Below are 16199 nucleotides of genomic sequence, written 5' to 3' on the forward strand. Positions count from 1 at the left end.
TCTGTTGTTCGAACCCCTGCCGAGGGAGGATGGCACTAATCCCAGGCAATCGACTCCGCCGTGGCACGCGCCTGATAAATGTACGAAATTTCCTTCGAAAATGTTGTGCACCCGTGTCGTGAAACAGATTATAGTCGAATCCGTAAAATTTCAGCTATATGAAAATAACGACGATTTTTATTTGAATGTTACCAAACCCTATGTGTACTATTTACATATATATTTGTACTCGATCCTATCAAATAAAAAGAATCAATGTTGCTTTTTTCGATGGAACCTTTTGAATTGAATTTGATTTCGCACAGTGAGTTTCGAGTGTCCGATCTGGCCGGGCACCCCTAATATGTTGAGGTCCGTTGAAATTCCATCTTCAAATATTCCGGGGCGGTGGATATATTACGAAGACAGATCAAACCTACAAGGTAGAACAAGTGAAGAAATTTTAAAATTCTGTTGTTGCAAATTGCCACCCACATTGCCACCGCGACGTGCCTTGTTTTTTACTAATTTTAGAAGATTTAAAATCGTGTCCGGCATGTACAACGCAATTGCGGCGAAGCTTAGAAAAAAGCCCTAAATTTCATAAATGGACACTCCCTTCCCTTGACCCTAGGTACGCCCATGAGGGGTGCTGATTCTTAACTTGAGCCAAAGCCGTCTAATGAATTGTAGCCGAAACCCAGGCGCTCGGAGCCGGAGCGTGCGGATGCGTTCAATAAAATTTAATTTGTGCGTGAATTTAGCGCTAGACGTCGCGCGTCGAGAAACGACCCGCGCCGACTTACGTCGAGCGGCCGCCTCGACGTTTTACTTCCGGGTTCGCGATTTTTCAGATTTCGACGATTTTTTCGGTAATTTTCGGAGATTTTCGGGCGAATCAACGAATTTGCGAATCGAACCGGCTGCGTTCGGCATCAACGGGAGAATGATTAAGGCGATTCTTGTGTTCAACAATCACGGCAAACCGCGACTATCGAAATTCTACCATCATTACGTGAGTAGTATACAGTTAATTAATTCTCCCTACCCAAGGACAAAACGCCAACAATATTACTCCTCCAGCGCACAGGGGCTCGTATTTGAAGTTTGGGGGTGAACTGTAGCTTAGATCATCCAATATTCAAGGTACTATGTTTATAAAAAGAAAAGGGTGGAAACTCGTATGACAGACACTTCGATTTAAAATCGCTATTACTCAACTAATAAAATATCCTAAGGATTTCTGTGAAATCCGTTTTAAATTGTTCAAAACATTATCCTATATTTTCTGAATGTGTCTACTTGAAGGCCATTTGATAACGTTTCACCTCTCGAAATCATGATTAAACGTGTCGGTGACCCCCAAAATATCCCGTATGGCAATTGCTGTGGCAGCAAAATCCACTACCTATGCGTACTATTCGCTGATAAATTGATTTTAACGAAAGTATGGACCAAAACGTCGCACGTAGAGACGGTGTGGCCGACATAAGTGTAAGGGTTTTACTAAAGCCTCAAATTTGCTTAAGCCCGGCGCACACGAGGCAATTTTTAGTTGCCGGTTGCTGCGACCGATTTCTAAGCAACCGATGAGCATTTTTCCGTCGCCTAATATCAAACATGTTTGATATTGGGCGACACAGAGCAATTCATTTCGACAACGAGCAATCGCTGTCGCCCCTTGCCGCAGACGAGCGATTTTTTCGTTCGAAGCCGAGCAATTCGGACGGTTGCTCGAGAATTGCTCGAAACTGGCCCGTGTGCGCCAGGCTTTACAAAACCACTGAATTAAAGTTTTACCGAGATAAACAGTTCCAATTTAGGAGACATGTGTAAATTGGATGGATATGTCAGTGATTTGCAGATGCTTCCTTGAAATTTGAAATTTTTTTCCTTTAAACATCCTTATATCCTGGAATGACAAATGTGTGGGGACCGAAGTTCACGGATCCTGTTAGCCTAGATCTTTGGCAGTAAGCCTCAACTCGATAGACCTAAACAATGACAATTCCACCCTAGTGTGTTGAATAACGGGAGTAGCTACCACTATAGCGCGTCTACACCGCGGTGCGGTGTACCATTAGTTACTGATATTTCACTATATTTGACGGGTGCTGCCATCTTTCAATAGAGATAAAGACTAATTACATTAGTACACCGCAGTGCCGCGTACTAGCAAAATTCATCACCGATTTAATGTATAAATCATACACCGTACTGCGGTGTAGACGCACTGACAGGGTTAACCGAAGATCAATACATTCTGATAGGCCTATCCGTACGATAGATGCGGACTGCTCGAGCTTTGACGCATAAATCTATTCATTGTCATTTTATTTTCTAGTCCGAAGACACGCAACAACAGATCATACGAGAAACGTTTCAACTCGTCTCGAAACGAGATGACAATGTTTGCAATTTCCTCGAGGGTGGCACGTAAGTGATGATCTACCCTTTCCTTTCAACCGCTGGGACCCGCTTAACCTCAACTGCCGTAGCGAAGAAACGCTCACCCCTTACCCAGCGTTGGAACGGCTGAGTTTGTAGCGTCATCTCCAGTCCTCGCTTGCCAGGGTTGGACTGAATTACGCAGAATTTATGCGTTAGGAGTTCGCGGGGCTGTTGAAACAGTGGCGGGACAAACGTATGTTTGAACACTTCGCGCAATAATCGCTTGCCAGGGTTTGATCGCCTCCCGCTGTTGCGCAAAGAGTTAGTCATATTTCTCACTGGCCACATTAACTTTCACGGTTGTTTATACATTTCTCTACGAACTTATGTTCCCGCCGGCTGATAAAGAGTTTTTACATAGAAATTCGACCCGCGGGACCACGTTTTGGTCTGGAATTAAGTTAGAATACGGATAGGGATCCCCCCCAAAAAAAAAAATCCCCTAAAATTCTGGAAAGACCAATCTGTAGGAACCATTTAGGCCTGTACAGCTTTAATGGTAAGTGGATTAACCAAGGTTGACTTTATGAAGATTATTTCATTAATATTTTGTTCACTCGACAAAATGCGGAGTGTCTCATAACTAAACTGAAGGCTGAGTGTTTAAAATGTATTTAGTTACGAATTCTTATTTGATTCGACCTGATTTCTGAAACTTCATGGGATCGGCGTGCAGCATAGATATTTATGTATTCTGTTTATTTACCATATTCGTTGCCTTATTCCAATAAAATACCGCTCATAAGCCACGTGCATGCGTGCCTAGAACCATAAGTTAAAAAAAAATCCAAAGATCGGATTTTTCGATCTTAAACGGTTAGCAATTTTCGATGTGGAACGACCTCGAGGATCGGTTCTCGAACCACACTCGAACGTGGTGAACAGATGATAAGATAAAAACCCACTATTTAAAAATAAAAAGAAATCTAAAATCGAGAATTTATTTATTGAAACAATCCAAAATATAAGAACACGACGTTTCGATCTCGCACTACAGAACATCGTCAGGTTCTTTTAATTTTTGAATAGTGGGTTTTTATCTAACAGCCTCTAGGATCCTCGAATCACGGTCGTGGTCGTTGAACGGTGTCTCCCTTACCACGTGAATACTTTTCCCGGCTTTCGGTCGTGTATAATCAATTGTATCGGCCTACATTGCGCTATCAGATGTGGTCATTTTAGTCTAGTTACTAGTCTAAAATGACCAGTACACTAGCCCGGTAAGAATGACACTCGGTAGTGGGGAACAGGCGTTCGTTTTAACCCTTTCAGTGCTGACTAGTGGATACCCTAAAGTGCTGGAGATTATTTGAAAATTTTTAAAAATTCCACCCTAATGTGTTGATTAACGGGAATACCACTATATTGCGTCTACAGCACGGCGCGGTGCGCGCGCGGTGCGCGCGCGGTGTATGGTTGGTTACTAGTATTTAACTGTTTGACAGGTGCTGCCATCTTTCAATAGAGATAAAAACTAATAACTAATTACATCAATACACCACAGTGCGGTGTACTAGCAAAATACAGTGCGGTGTAGACGCACTGAAAGGGTTTAAGCGACCATTTTAGTTCAGTCGAGGACGTGTCCTGGGACCTGATTGACGGACAGTGTCTATTAACGGTTGGTACAATTCGAATCGGGACACGGAATCGGGGGGGGGATGTGCGAAAGGAGATTATGAACCCCGGACGTTGAATATTCGATCACGCCGATAGTTTATTTTCCTGACAATTTCGAAGCTTTAACTATGCCCCATCACCAGAGGAACAAAAACAAATTTACAGACCTTTTACAGACCTAACTGTGGGTTTTTATTTGTTAACTCTACACCGAGATAGATATCGGTTAATCGCAGTCACTGCGGTATTATCTTTAACCCGGGGGTTAACTCGAAAGGAGATAATGAACCCCGGACGTTGAATATACGATCAGGCCGCGTTTCGTCGATCACACCGACGCCGCATAACTCTCAGAGCCGTCTTTCTGAACGCGCTATTCACGATGCAGTACAAGAAAAAATTCGACGTCGAATTCGACATCGGGAACAACGCGCTGAACGTCGGATTGGCGTACGCGTGCCACACTAACGGTAAACCGGGCAAATTCTTGAAATGTGTCGCCATTTGACGATGTACCGACGAAATCGAGCCGGGCGTTTCGAAAACCAGAAAAACCAGAACGATCGATATCGCCATTTTCGTCGCTTTGACGTCGATGTTTCGGTTCTTGTCTTCGCCGCCGTGCGTCGTGAGATCTTCTTTGCGTTTATTCCGAATTCGTCGCAGTTGTATTACCATGATCGTGTTGAAAATGATCAGTAATATAGTCGGTAGATATTCTTTCGCGATCGGCCCGTAGATGGAAAAAATCGCCTCGAAAAGCGCTTTCAAGCGCTGACTCTTTTTTTTTACGGAGATCCATTTGCGGACGATTCGTGCAGACGTCCCAGAAGTAAACAATTTCGACGGTGTCGAGATAAGGGCTGTACATCGCTGCGGAGAATAGGAAAACGAAAACGATCGCGACGTTGATTCGAAATTTCGTGATATGTCGTTTGGCGAAAAACGGAAACAAAATCGACAGAGTCCGTTGCGCGACGACGCCGACGGTTAACCAGTTGCGCGTCAACTGCGATCCGTATCGCGGCACGTGGGCTATGACGTAAAGCCACGGCATGTAACTCGAATGCCACGGTACTTCGAATATGAACCGCCCTTGTATCAGCCACGCCAGTAGATAGCGCACGGGTCCTTGTACGCCGCGCCAAATCAGAAACATGATGTCCCAAAAAGCCAAACAGCGCAGGAGATAAAACGACACGTGCGTTGAACTCTGTACTCGTAACGTAACGATAATCACAACGTTCAACGCGATGCCCAGTGTCATGATCGGGAAGCCTCCGAAAATGTTTACGTATATGCCGTAAGTCGCGCGCGGCGATATCACGCCGCAGTAACCGCGATAGCTACGTTCGTAGCCGAACGAGTCATCGTCGAGCGGCGCCGACGCGGTAGTCGTTGAGGTTAAGTTTGCGCGCGCGTTCATAGTTAGGACGATAACGCGGTCCCGTCTACGCTCTCCGTCGACCAAACCCTAATTAGCGCGCCGTATCACTATCCGCGTCTGTGTATCGCGAAGTCGTTAGAAAACGAATTCACTCGGCGATCCAATTAAAACTTTTTTTAAAATACAGCAGAGCTGTTAAATATTCAGACTAATATATAAACATATATCATTAATTAATGATGTACGCGCACAAGTCCCCGTGGTAAACCGACGGTTAAACTGCATTCCTCGACATAAAGGATGTAATCAGCCATCATCGTTTAGAACTGTCTTCTGTTAACAGTGACCTCGGAATTTCCCTAGCAATGGACCGGGCTAGGCCGGACACCGGTGCACTTTAAGCGGATAGAGTCTCCACTGATCACTTGTGTCACCACACTTACAAACTTCGTAAGTCACCCTAACTCTATGGTCCAGTGGTAGACTGGCTTTGCTTGTCAGAGGCTTGGGTTTGGCTAGCTGGCCTATATTATAGGTCTATTTATTGACCTGCATTTTGGTGCCAAAACTCTGGCTTTGTATGTCAGAGGCTAGCTGAAGGGTAGCAAGGGTAGCTGACCTATATTAGGCTATAGGTATTGACCTACATTTCGGCACCAAAACTGGTTTGGCTTGCCAGAGGCTGAGGTTAGGCTAGCCGACCTATAATTCTACTAATTCTACTAATTGACCTACATTTTAGTGCCAAAAGACCTGAACTTGAGGCTGCATTCAATATCCTGTTTTCGATTCCATTTTGGTTAGAAAAACTTTTATTGTTTAGAATTAACAACAAACATTCATCGAAAGCTAAGAATCCGTGGTTTGATCATCGGGGGGGGGGGGGGCTGGGGGGTTAGTGGTAGGTCTAAAGGCATTGGTCATTTTGTATGATTACGTTTGCTACATCTAGCTGGAAGCTGGGGCTGATTCTCGATAGAATCATCGACTGTGGTGTAGATGTTTTTCGACGATCTTAATTCACCCTTTAGATTTAAGATATTTATAGCGAAATTCCATTTTAGATTTAGCGATCGCATATGGCGTCTGGTGGCAAAAAAATCGTAACAATCTCGAGACGTAAAACGATTTTTTAAGATATCATTAAAGAAAAAAACCACTGCATGGGATTCCTGTGATGATATTCTCAGAAACCCAGGTGCCGGTTTAATAGACTGTGGTATTATCTAATAAACCCTCAGGTCTGTAAAACAGTTTATTTTCCTGAGAGTTTCGAAGCTTTAAGCCCCGTCATCAGAGGAACAAAAACAACTTTACAGACCTTTTACAGACCTAACTGTGGGTTTTTATTTGTTAACTCTACACCGAGATAGATATCAGTATATTGCAGTCACTGCGGTATTATCTTTAACCCCGGGGGTTAACTCGATTAATTTTCAATTGAGTTAACCCCCGCGCTAAAGCTAATACCAGTCTAAAAAAACTGGCCATGATTTTTAATACGGTAGATCACACCACTTATGAAAATCGCTCATCGGCGCCGCGTTGATCCCGAATTGTTTTCGTTCGTTTCAATCCGCTAGATCGACCTCGCGAATTCTCATTATAGGCTAATATTTAAGTTCGTTTCCGTTACAGGCTGATAGGTGGCTCTGATTACAAGCTAATCTACCGTCATTACGCGACGTTGTATTTCGTTTTCTGCGTCGACTCGTCGGAAAGCGAACTCGGTATTCTCGATCTGATTCAGGTGAGTAATGATACCTCGCCCAAAACCTCACCCTGCTACCCATCCCCGATTCCGCCCCTCAGCCCCCTCCTACGGCCAGTCTCGGAGTAATCAATCTGATTACTCCAAGGGCCAATAGACAGAGCTCTCGTGGGTATTATTTTTAACTTTTTTATTTCTAAAGTTTTGAATAATGCGATTTTAAAGTTAAACTGCCGACTAAAATCTCTGATTTGACTGTATAGGGGGCCTATACGGCATATTGTTTATTGTTTGGCCGAAAATAAGGTGATATGGTACCGATTATGAAGTACTGTTTGCCCGCTTTGTCTTGAGTACATTCCTTCAAGAAAAAACGATTAAGAAATTTTTAGGTAGCTGAGCCCGCGAGGGGTCACAACACCTGAAACCCCCAATCCGGATCCGCACCATAGTCAATCCCCTAGTACTACTATCTTGCTATTTATTCTAAATCCGGTTAACCCTTTCAGTGCTGACTAATCAATACCCTATAGTGCTGGAGATAATTTGAAAATTCTAAAAAATTCCACCCTAGTGTGTTGAATAACGGTTAATACCACTATAGTGCGTCTACACCGCGGCGCGGTGTATCGTTAGTTACTTACATTTCCCTATGTTTGACAGGTGCTGCCATTTTTCAAGAGAGATAATTACTAATTACATCAATGCACCATAGTGCGGTGTACTAATAGCATTCATTAGCAAAATCCATCATTGTTGACGCACTGAAAGGGTTAACACGGCTACTCTGCGAATCTTCTAGTACATATGTACTAACGGAACGTGGTCTGTTTTTTTTTTACAGGTGTTCGTCGAAACGTTGGACAAATGCTTCGAAAACGTCTGCGAGTTGGACCTGATCTTCCACGTCGATAAGGTACGTTCATTCGCGCGCCGGTACCGCCGGTTCGACGGTTCGTTGTCACCAGCTGCCATGGCGCGAAACCCGGCCACTCTAGATCAAGACTGACGCGGGAAAACTTGTAACACCGATCCCGTTGCTCGTCGTATAATCGCTGAGGCGAATTTCGCGGAAAAACTATCGACGGAAAAACCCGGGCTAAAATAAAACGGGATTCCGATCGCCTAATGATGACATCATCTAAGCTCGGCATGTAGCTGCGCACTCGGTCTGGCGTGGCAGGGATTCGCACCGTGGCGAGTCTTGGTGCCAAAAGGTTGAATTTTTCAAAAAAGTGCAAATCATTTACTGCATAACACTTAACCCTTTCAGTGCTGACTAATTGATACCCTATGGTGCTGAAGATAATTTGAAAAAATTTTAAATTCCACCCTAGTGTGCTGAATAATTGGAATACCACTATAATGTGTCTAGACCGCGGTGCGGTGTATCATTAGTTACTTTTTTGGACTTAAGACTCGACTATGGAACCGGCCCCAGAGTCTGTAGATTTAAGACATTGAAAAATTGAACCAATCTGAATGCAGAATTTATCTCGGAACTCGCAATTGTGAAACAGGTCTTTCATTATCGCGAGTTTTTGTGTTTATAGTAACAGTTTTTTTGTGTGTATAGTATTTTTTTGTGCCTACAGTAAAATGTAACGTGTGAAAAACTAGATAAATGTAAGTTCTATGACTAATGGGGTAAAAGATAAAATCCAATCCTGAATTGCAATAGATAGCGACTGATTTTCATTTTTCGATTCTATGTGATTAGTTTTTTCGTCGATTAATCTCTGTTTTTCGTGTAGGTACACTATATTCTGGGCGAGTTGTGTATGGGCGGCATGGTGCTCGAGACGAACATGACCGAAATACTCACGCGATACGACGAGCAAATCAAACTCGAAAAACAAGAGGTACGTACGCGATGCCGCCGCCGCGAAGACATTCGTTTATCTCGACTGTGTTTCGAGAGCACGTTGGGTAGTCTAGCTCGGTTAGTTTTTGGTAGAACATCATACCTGATATAGTTCTACAAAGGACCATAATCGACGCGCAGTTGAACGAAATCATCAGGATTATTAACCATTTTTATACCGTTTTTTGAAGCATTGCTGAAAATTCTTCGTTGAATGAAGTCGACTCGTCATAGAAACGAGACACTATTTTTCTTAATTATATCAAGTTTAACGATATGATTTGAAATTGATACTGTTGAACATTCGAATCATGGAGTCACTTTTATCTTTGCAACCCCGTTCAAAGAACACTTTTTTTACAATGCTTCGATATATGGTAAAAATCGATGTTGTAGTAAAATTGCCCATCCGGGCCGAGCGTATTAAGACCTATGTCAGGTAGGGTATGTGCTACGCCAAAACTGACAATGAGCTAGGCCACCCAACATTCTCTCGAGCGAAGTTCGAATAGACATCAAAGTCGGCAGACCTGACTGTGAGTAGTATTTGCAGTCTTGTAGCATCACTGACTTAACGGGCGGGGGGGGGTGTGGAGAGGTTTCTTACAATTCACCCTATTTGGGGGGAGGTTTCCTCACAATTCACCCTATGGGGGGGGGGCAGACTTAGATCATCCAGTATGCGAAGCACTTCCTAGTACCTGCAACAATACTGGATTATCTAAGCTTCCCCCCCAAACTTCAGACACGAGTTCCCGCAGGGGGTACACAGTTTTCGAAAAAAAATTTCGCCTACTTGTTGACTTGACCCGTTCGTTGTCCCTCCGCGCGAAGCGGGCCTCTCGCACTTCCACTACCTCAAACCTCTAGCGCCGTGCCAGATTCCTCTACTTCCTTACATCTGTATCCACTGTGTGCGTGTGAATCGAACCGCTTGTTTCTCGTGTATATATATATATATATATATATATATATATATATATATATATATATATATATATATATATATATTCGTATTATGTACAGTACCTACACAGTTCGTTATGTATACATATTACATATATATTGTTTTCTTTCTCTTTTTTTTCTTCATTTTTTGCAGCGCAACTTTTTAGCTAACGCACCGGCAAGTCTTAATACGTCGACTTTGGATTACCGTATCGAAAGCCGCGATTACGCGACGGTGTTTTTGGCCCCGATTAGGCCCGAGCCCGATTATCCAAATTTTAACACGGGTCAAATTGTCGCAGATGAGATGTCGCAGAATCGGGCAGATGACCCGTCTGGCTTCGTCGCAGCATTGTTTCGTACGGAGTGTGTGGTTTACGCGCGAACGCGCTCTCTAATTCGGCACGAGCTGAATTAGACTCGGGCTTGATCTGGGCCAATTCGTCCTCACCTGCCAGGGTTTCATTGCCTCCTGCTGATTATTCACGCCAACAAGAAACCCTGACCGCAAACCCTTCATTGGTCTTTTGCCATTGTCCAAGATTTCTTGGCGGACAGTTTGCCGCTCAGCGGCCACTAGTCTATATATCTAGCCTATATAGTCTATATATCTAGGGGTATCTAGACTAGTCTATATATCTAGCCTATATAGTCTATATATCTATGGGTATCTAGACTAGTCTATATATCAAGACTATATAGTCTATATATCTAGGGGTATCTAGACTAGTCTATATATCTAGACTATATAGTCTATATATTTAGGGGTATCTAGACTAGTCTATATATCTAGCCTTTATAGTCTATATATCTAGGGGTATCTAGACTAGTCTATATATCTAGACTATATAGTCTATATATCTAGGGGTATCTAGACTAGTCTATATATCTAGACTATATAGTCTATATATCTAGGGGTGGGGTATGTAGACTAGTCTATATATCTAGTCTATATATCTAGACTATATAGTCTATATATCTAGGGGTATCTAGACTAGTCTATATATCTAGACTATATATTCTATATATCTAGGGGTATCTAGACTAGTCTATATATCTAGACTATATAGTCTATATATCTAGGGGTGGGGTATGTAGACTAGTCTATATATCTAGTCTATATATCTAGACTATATAGTCTATATATCTAGGGGTATCTAGACTAGTCTATATATCTAGACTATATAGTCTATATATCTAGGGGTATCTAGACTAGTCTATATATCTAGACTATATAGTCTATATATCTAGGGGTGGGGTATGTAGACTAGTCTATATATCTAGTCTATATATCTAGACTATATAGTCTATATATCTAGGGGTATCTAGACTAGTCTATATATCTAGCCTATATAGTCTATATATCTAGGGGTATCTAGACTAGTCTATAATATATCTAGGGGTTCGCCCTATGGTAACGGCACGTCTGATTGGCTAGATATATAAACTGGTGGCCCACAAGCGGCAACCAGTCCGCCAACAAAAATCTTTGACAATGCGATAAACCAATGAAGGGCTCACGGCCAGCCGGGGTTTGTGTTGGCGTGAGCTTCCGCGGCAGGCGATCGTACTCCGGCAAGCGAGGTTGGGCCAATTTGACGTCTCCGTGTGATCGCGGCTTGTATCATACTTACCTTCTCTCTATCTAACTCATACATCTAGCACGACTACGTCGTCAATGCGTCGCTTGCCGAGGCCGGTTCGGTATATAGTAGTAGCAGCATGGGTTTCTTTTTTTTTAACGTCGTCTGGACTGGCTTCGGCGAGCGACCGAATTCGATCTGACGGTTTTTCGTCGTCGTATATTATCTTTACGGCGAAAAATACGATAGACCCAGGTAATGAGCTGGCCTTCTGAAATCCCTCCTAGTCGCAACCCCCGTATATGACTAGTAAGCCTAATGCACATTTGTAGCGCAGCTTAGAATTTAGACCAGTCTACCTTTCATGGTTCCCACAGAACAGGGTTTTTAAGAAAAACCTCGGAATTTTGAAATGATATTGCCCAGTTTGGGAATATTTGGGAATTCGAGAATTTTTCCTCAAACCAGAGAAATATTTGGAAAACTCATTTGGAACTTTTGGAACTCGAGTGCAACTTTCTTCCGCGATTTCCCTTAAAAATGACCATCATCGACCAGTCACCATTAAAACGTTGACGGTAGTGAGATGATATCTGTTCAGTTTTACGAGGTCCCCGTTTGCCATTTGGATAAATTGGAAAAAATCACCTATGAAATACTTGGGAAAAACCTGGTAATTTTTATTTAACATAGCTGTGGGGACCATGCTTATGCCTAAGGCAATTTTAGTTTTATTTAGACTATCTGATAACTTTAGACCGGTGTCATACCGGTGCTTTTGGGCTAATAGTCCAACTGGGCCCTATAGGTAAACTCTATGTGCCACTGCGGTAAAGTTGTGACTGGTAAAATTCTACCCCGAGTTGGTGTCAAATACTAAGTAAGAGCTTGTGAAATATAGTAGACTCTGTCTCTTACTGCGGTAAAGTTGAGACTGGTAAACTCTACCCCAAGTTGGTGTCAAATACTGAATAAGAGTTTGTAAAAATACAGTAGACTCTGTCTCTTACTGCGGTAATGTTGAAATTGGTCAAATACTACCCCGAGTTGGTGTCAAATACCGAGTAAGAGTTTGTGAGATACAGCAGCATCTGTCACCGTTTTGTCTTCGCGATCGCCGGGTCTATCGTATATCGAACCGATACAATCAAAAATGAACCATATCAAAATCAGCCACATATGCTATACTCATATCATCGGTGACCAATCGTTTATTAATCAATCAGTAATTTTAGTTGATTTGTTACAAAAAAAATCATCGCATGTTTTGATTATTTTCCTCCACTATTATTACTACTACTACTACTACTACTATTTAGGTGATATTTTTTCGCATCTCACGAGTAATATGTTTTTCTTCCCTATTGGCTTTTCATGTGTCGTGTCGTGTTCCGTGTATAAAAAAGCATGTCGAAATCGAACCCGGCGGGTGGGCTGCGTTTGTACTTACGTGGACGCGCCTAATCGAAGTAAATCTACCGATCAAAAATGGTAGACATACATTTTGAGATCGAACGCATGCCCGATTTCTGTAATCATGCCCCCCCCCCTTGTATCGTTCCCGGTAGGTGTGGTGTAGATTTTTGAGGGACACTAGGCCCTATATCATCGCAAATGTACCGATGAAATAAATAAAGAGGCGCGACTATCCGTAAATTTTCGAATGAAAAGCATGCTCGATTCCTGAAATCGAAATCGGGGCCCCTGTTTCGTTCCCGGCAGGTGCGCTGGGTTCGTAATGGACCCCGAATCAAATCAAATTTGCCAATTAAATAGATATGAGGGATAACTATCTCTATATTTCAAGATCCAAAGCATGCACGGTTTTTGAAATCAAAATCGAAATCAGACCCTTCTGTTTCGTTGCCGGCAGGTGTGCTGGATTTGTAAGGGGCACACAATCAATTTAGATCTACCAATGCGATAACAGGGTCAACACTGTCATCTGTATATTTTAAGATTAAAAGCATGCCCGATTTCTGAAATCGAACCCTTCTCTTTCGCTCCCGGCAGGTGTGCTGGGTTTGTTGTAAGGGATTTAAAATCAAATTGAATTTACCGATGAAATTGATAAGGGGGATCAACAATCCCTATATTTTACGATCAGAACCCTGCCCGATTTCTGAAATCGAGTTGCTGGGTTTGTTTAGGGGCACCCAAAGCAAATCTACCGTAATTGTGGGTTTTTGTTTCAAAGCCAGATCTTGCCTATTATCAAGTCGCTTTGCTAACTGAATCGGTCTGGCCGCACTTATGCCCGTCACTTATCTTTGCACTTTTTCTATGCGGTTTCATTATCGGTCACCGAGTCTAGGCATCAGTATTATACTCCTCCGTGGTCTAGGTGACGTTGAGATACGATTCAGGTGTCGGTTTACCCTACGAGCAATTATCTAAAGAGAAAAGTGACTGCATGATTTGAATGTTCAACAATATCAATTTCAAATCATATCGTTAAATTAAGAAAAATAGTGTCTCGTTTCTATGTTAGATAATTGCTCGTAGGAATACCGGTAGTCCATTTCGACATTTTGAATAATTCGTAATAAGGGCCACTTGAAACCGCTGGCTTGTTCCTGGCAGGTGTGGTGGGTTTGTATCGAAAAGGGACCCGCAAAAGCATCGAATCGAATCGAGGAACGATCGGCAGCATTTCAAGATCTTTAAAAAGCGATCCGGCTAGGGGCACGTGTGGCAAATTCGGTGAGAGTAATCGCTAAAGGGTTCTATGTGACAAGGGACAAAAAGAAACAGGGAGGCCACTTACCTGGAAGTCTGCGAAAAGTCCGGGAATTGTCGCGGATTTTTAGAGAAAAAAGAAATAGGACGGATCTAATCCGTTTTTAAACGTATGAATTTTGCCTATTGGCTTTGCCGTTTTTAAACTTATAAATTTTGCCTATTGGTTATTTGGAGTTAAAATGTTTTTGAACGTGTCTAAATTAGGAATGGTTTCGCGTAGTTCAATGAGAAATAGGGGGTGCAATCAAAAAGGATATGTGATTCATCCCCCTAAAAACAATCGGCACCGCCTGATGATACTTCAAGGAGCGGAACGGAATTTTCATGCTACGCCATCTAAAATGAATTTTTTACATCATGTGGCGGCGCAAATTTGTTCTGGAAGTTTAAACTGCGACTTTCAAAAAGCTGAACATACCAGCCACGCCGGTAGTAACCACTTGGAATGTCTTTTATAACTTGAGAAGATAATATTTCTCATAATTGAATGTAGGTAAAAATGTCCCCGGTAACCCCCGGTAACCCCCCGTAAATATTCCCCAGTAAAAATCCCACACGGAAAAAAATTAAAAATCCCCCTCGGTAAAAATCCCCCCATTTTAGTTTTCTATCAAATTTAAGTAAAAAACCGAAATGAAAACAGATAATACTTTTTACAATAATGCTTAGTGCATAGTTTCACAGATATTTTGCTATGACTTTTAAACTAGATTTCTCCATAGAAATTTTCGGAAATACGATAGTATCATTTTTTCATGTATGTTACTAGCTAAAAGTCGCAGCATAATGTCATTTTAATGCGCGTAGCTTGGTCAAAGTCATTGATTATCCAAGGTGAATATCGTAAAAAACATCACGGAAAATCTAAAATTTTTGACAACTTCTATATAAGTATTTCAACATAAGAATATTGAAGTATTTTGTTAAATATTGCTGTGAAATCACATTTGGGGGATTTTTAACTGTTACCTTTCTCATACATTTGCGGCGCGGGTCATTCGTAGAAGTATCATAAGCCTGGACATACCCATTCATTTCCGGGTAGATAGCGGTCAGAAAACTGAATATAACTTCTGTTTATTTTCGGTTGCAGGCTGGCCTAGCGGCGGCGCCCGCTCGCGCCGTGTCGGCCGTCAAAGAGATGAACATTCCGCAGAAGATCAAGGACATCAAACTGCCCGATTTGCCGTCGATCAAACTGTGAGATGAGGCGGCGCCGCGAAATCGTGTCGGTTAAACGACGATGGATGGATGTGGTGTTGACCCGCAGTGTGGACTGCGTTGTGAATCACAGTGACATTTTGTCGTATATTTCAAACAGTTCAATCAGTCTCGCCGTCAAATCGATCGATTGTGTATGTTTTTGTGTACATGTAAATTTATATATTCAATACCGGTCATTAAATTAAATGTAAACTATAATTGTCTTGAGTTACGGGGGAATGCGCTAGTCGAAATTCCGTCGACGAGAGTTATCGTACCCCGTGTGTAAATATATATATGATGATAAAAAAAATTTACGAAAAAAACTAGTCATTAGAATAAAAATATTTACTGAATAATTGTTTCGTGTTTTGAGTTTACTTGACTTTTTTCTTAGCGATTGCTTTGAATTAAATTTTCAAGTACAAAAAGGGAATGCATGGTGACAACAACAAGCAGAACAGACGTAGATTCAAGTCATTTATATTGTCACTGTTGGTACCGATGAAAGTGTTTTGAAATTTTAAGTAAGCGATTGTTTTTGCGATGTGTTTGAGTTTAGTGACGATAGACCGGTATATAGCGGTGTTACACTATCAAAGATTGCAATTAAACAGTCAAAAACGTCTGGTAAATTCACAAGAAAGATTTATCAATCATTAGGCATATCATCTAGTGGACAGGCGGTTGATGCAGTTTTTTTAATTTCTC

At 42.0% G+C, this 16199-nt stretch overlaps 1 protein-coding gene across 2 annotated transcripts; it reads left to right on the plus strand.

Annotated features, from left to right (window-relative positions):
• Window positions 1-797: 797 nt before the first annotated feature.
• LOC141913929 (AP-3 complex subunit sigma-1-like) lies at window positions 798-15839 on the plus strand. 2 transcript variants are annotated; one of them, XM_074805158.1, is made up of 7 exons: window positions 798-994; window positions 2324-2415; window positions 7076-7187; window positions 7993-8064; window positions 8903-9010; window positions 10115-10138; window positions 15379-15838. In XM_074805158.1, the coding sequence occupies exons 1-7, from the start codon at window positions 926-928 to the stop codon at window positions 15487-15489; spliced, it is 588 nt and encodes a 195-aa protein (XP_074661259.1). In that variant the 5' UTR covers window positions 798-925; the 3' UTR covers window positions 15490-15838. The 2 variants fall into 2 exon arrangements, with proteins under 2 accessions (XP_074661259.1, XP_074661260.1); XM_074805159.1 differs by lacking the exon at window positions 10115-10138 and having other exon boundaries at window positions 15379-15839.
• Window positions 15840-16199: the final 360 nt, after the last annotated feature.

Source organism: Tubulanus polymorphus, chromosome 12 (assembly GCF_964204645.1).
Source record: "Tubulanus polymorphus chromosome 12, tnTubPoly1.2, whole genome shotgun sequence".
NCBI lineage: Eukaryota > Metazoa > Nemertea > Palaeonemertea > Tubulaniformes > Tubulanidae > Tubulanus > Tubulanus polymorphus.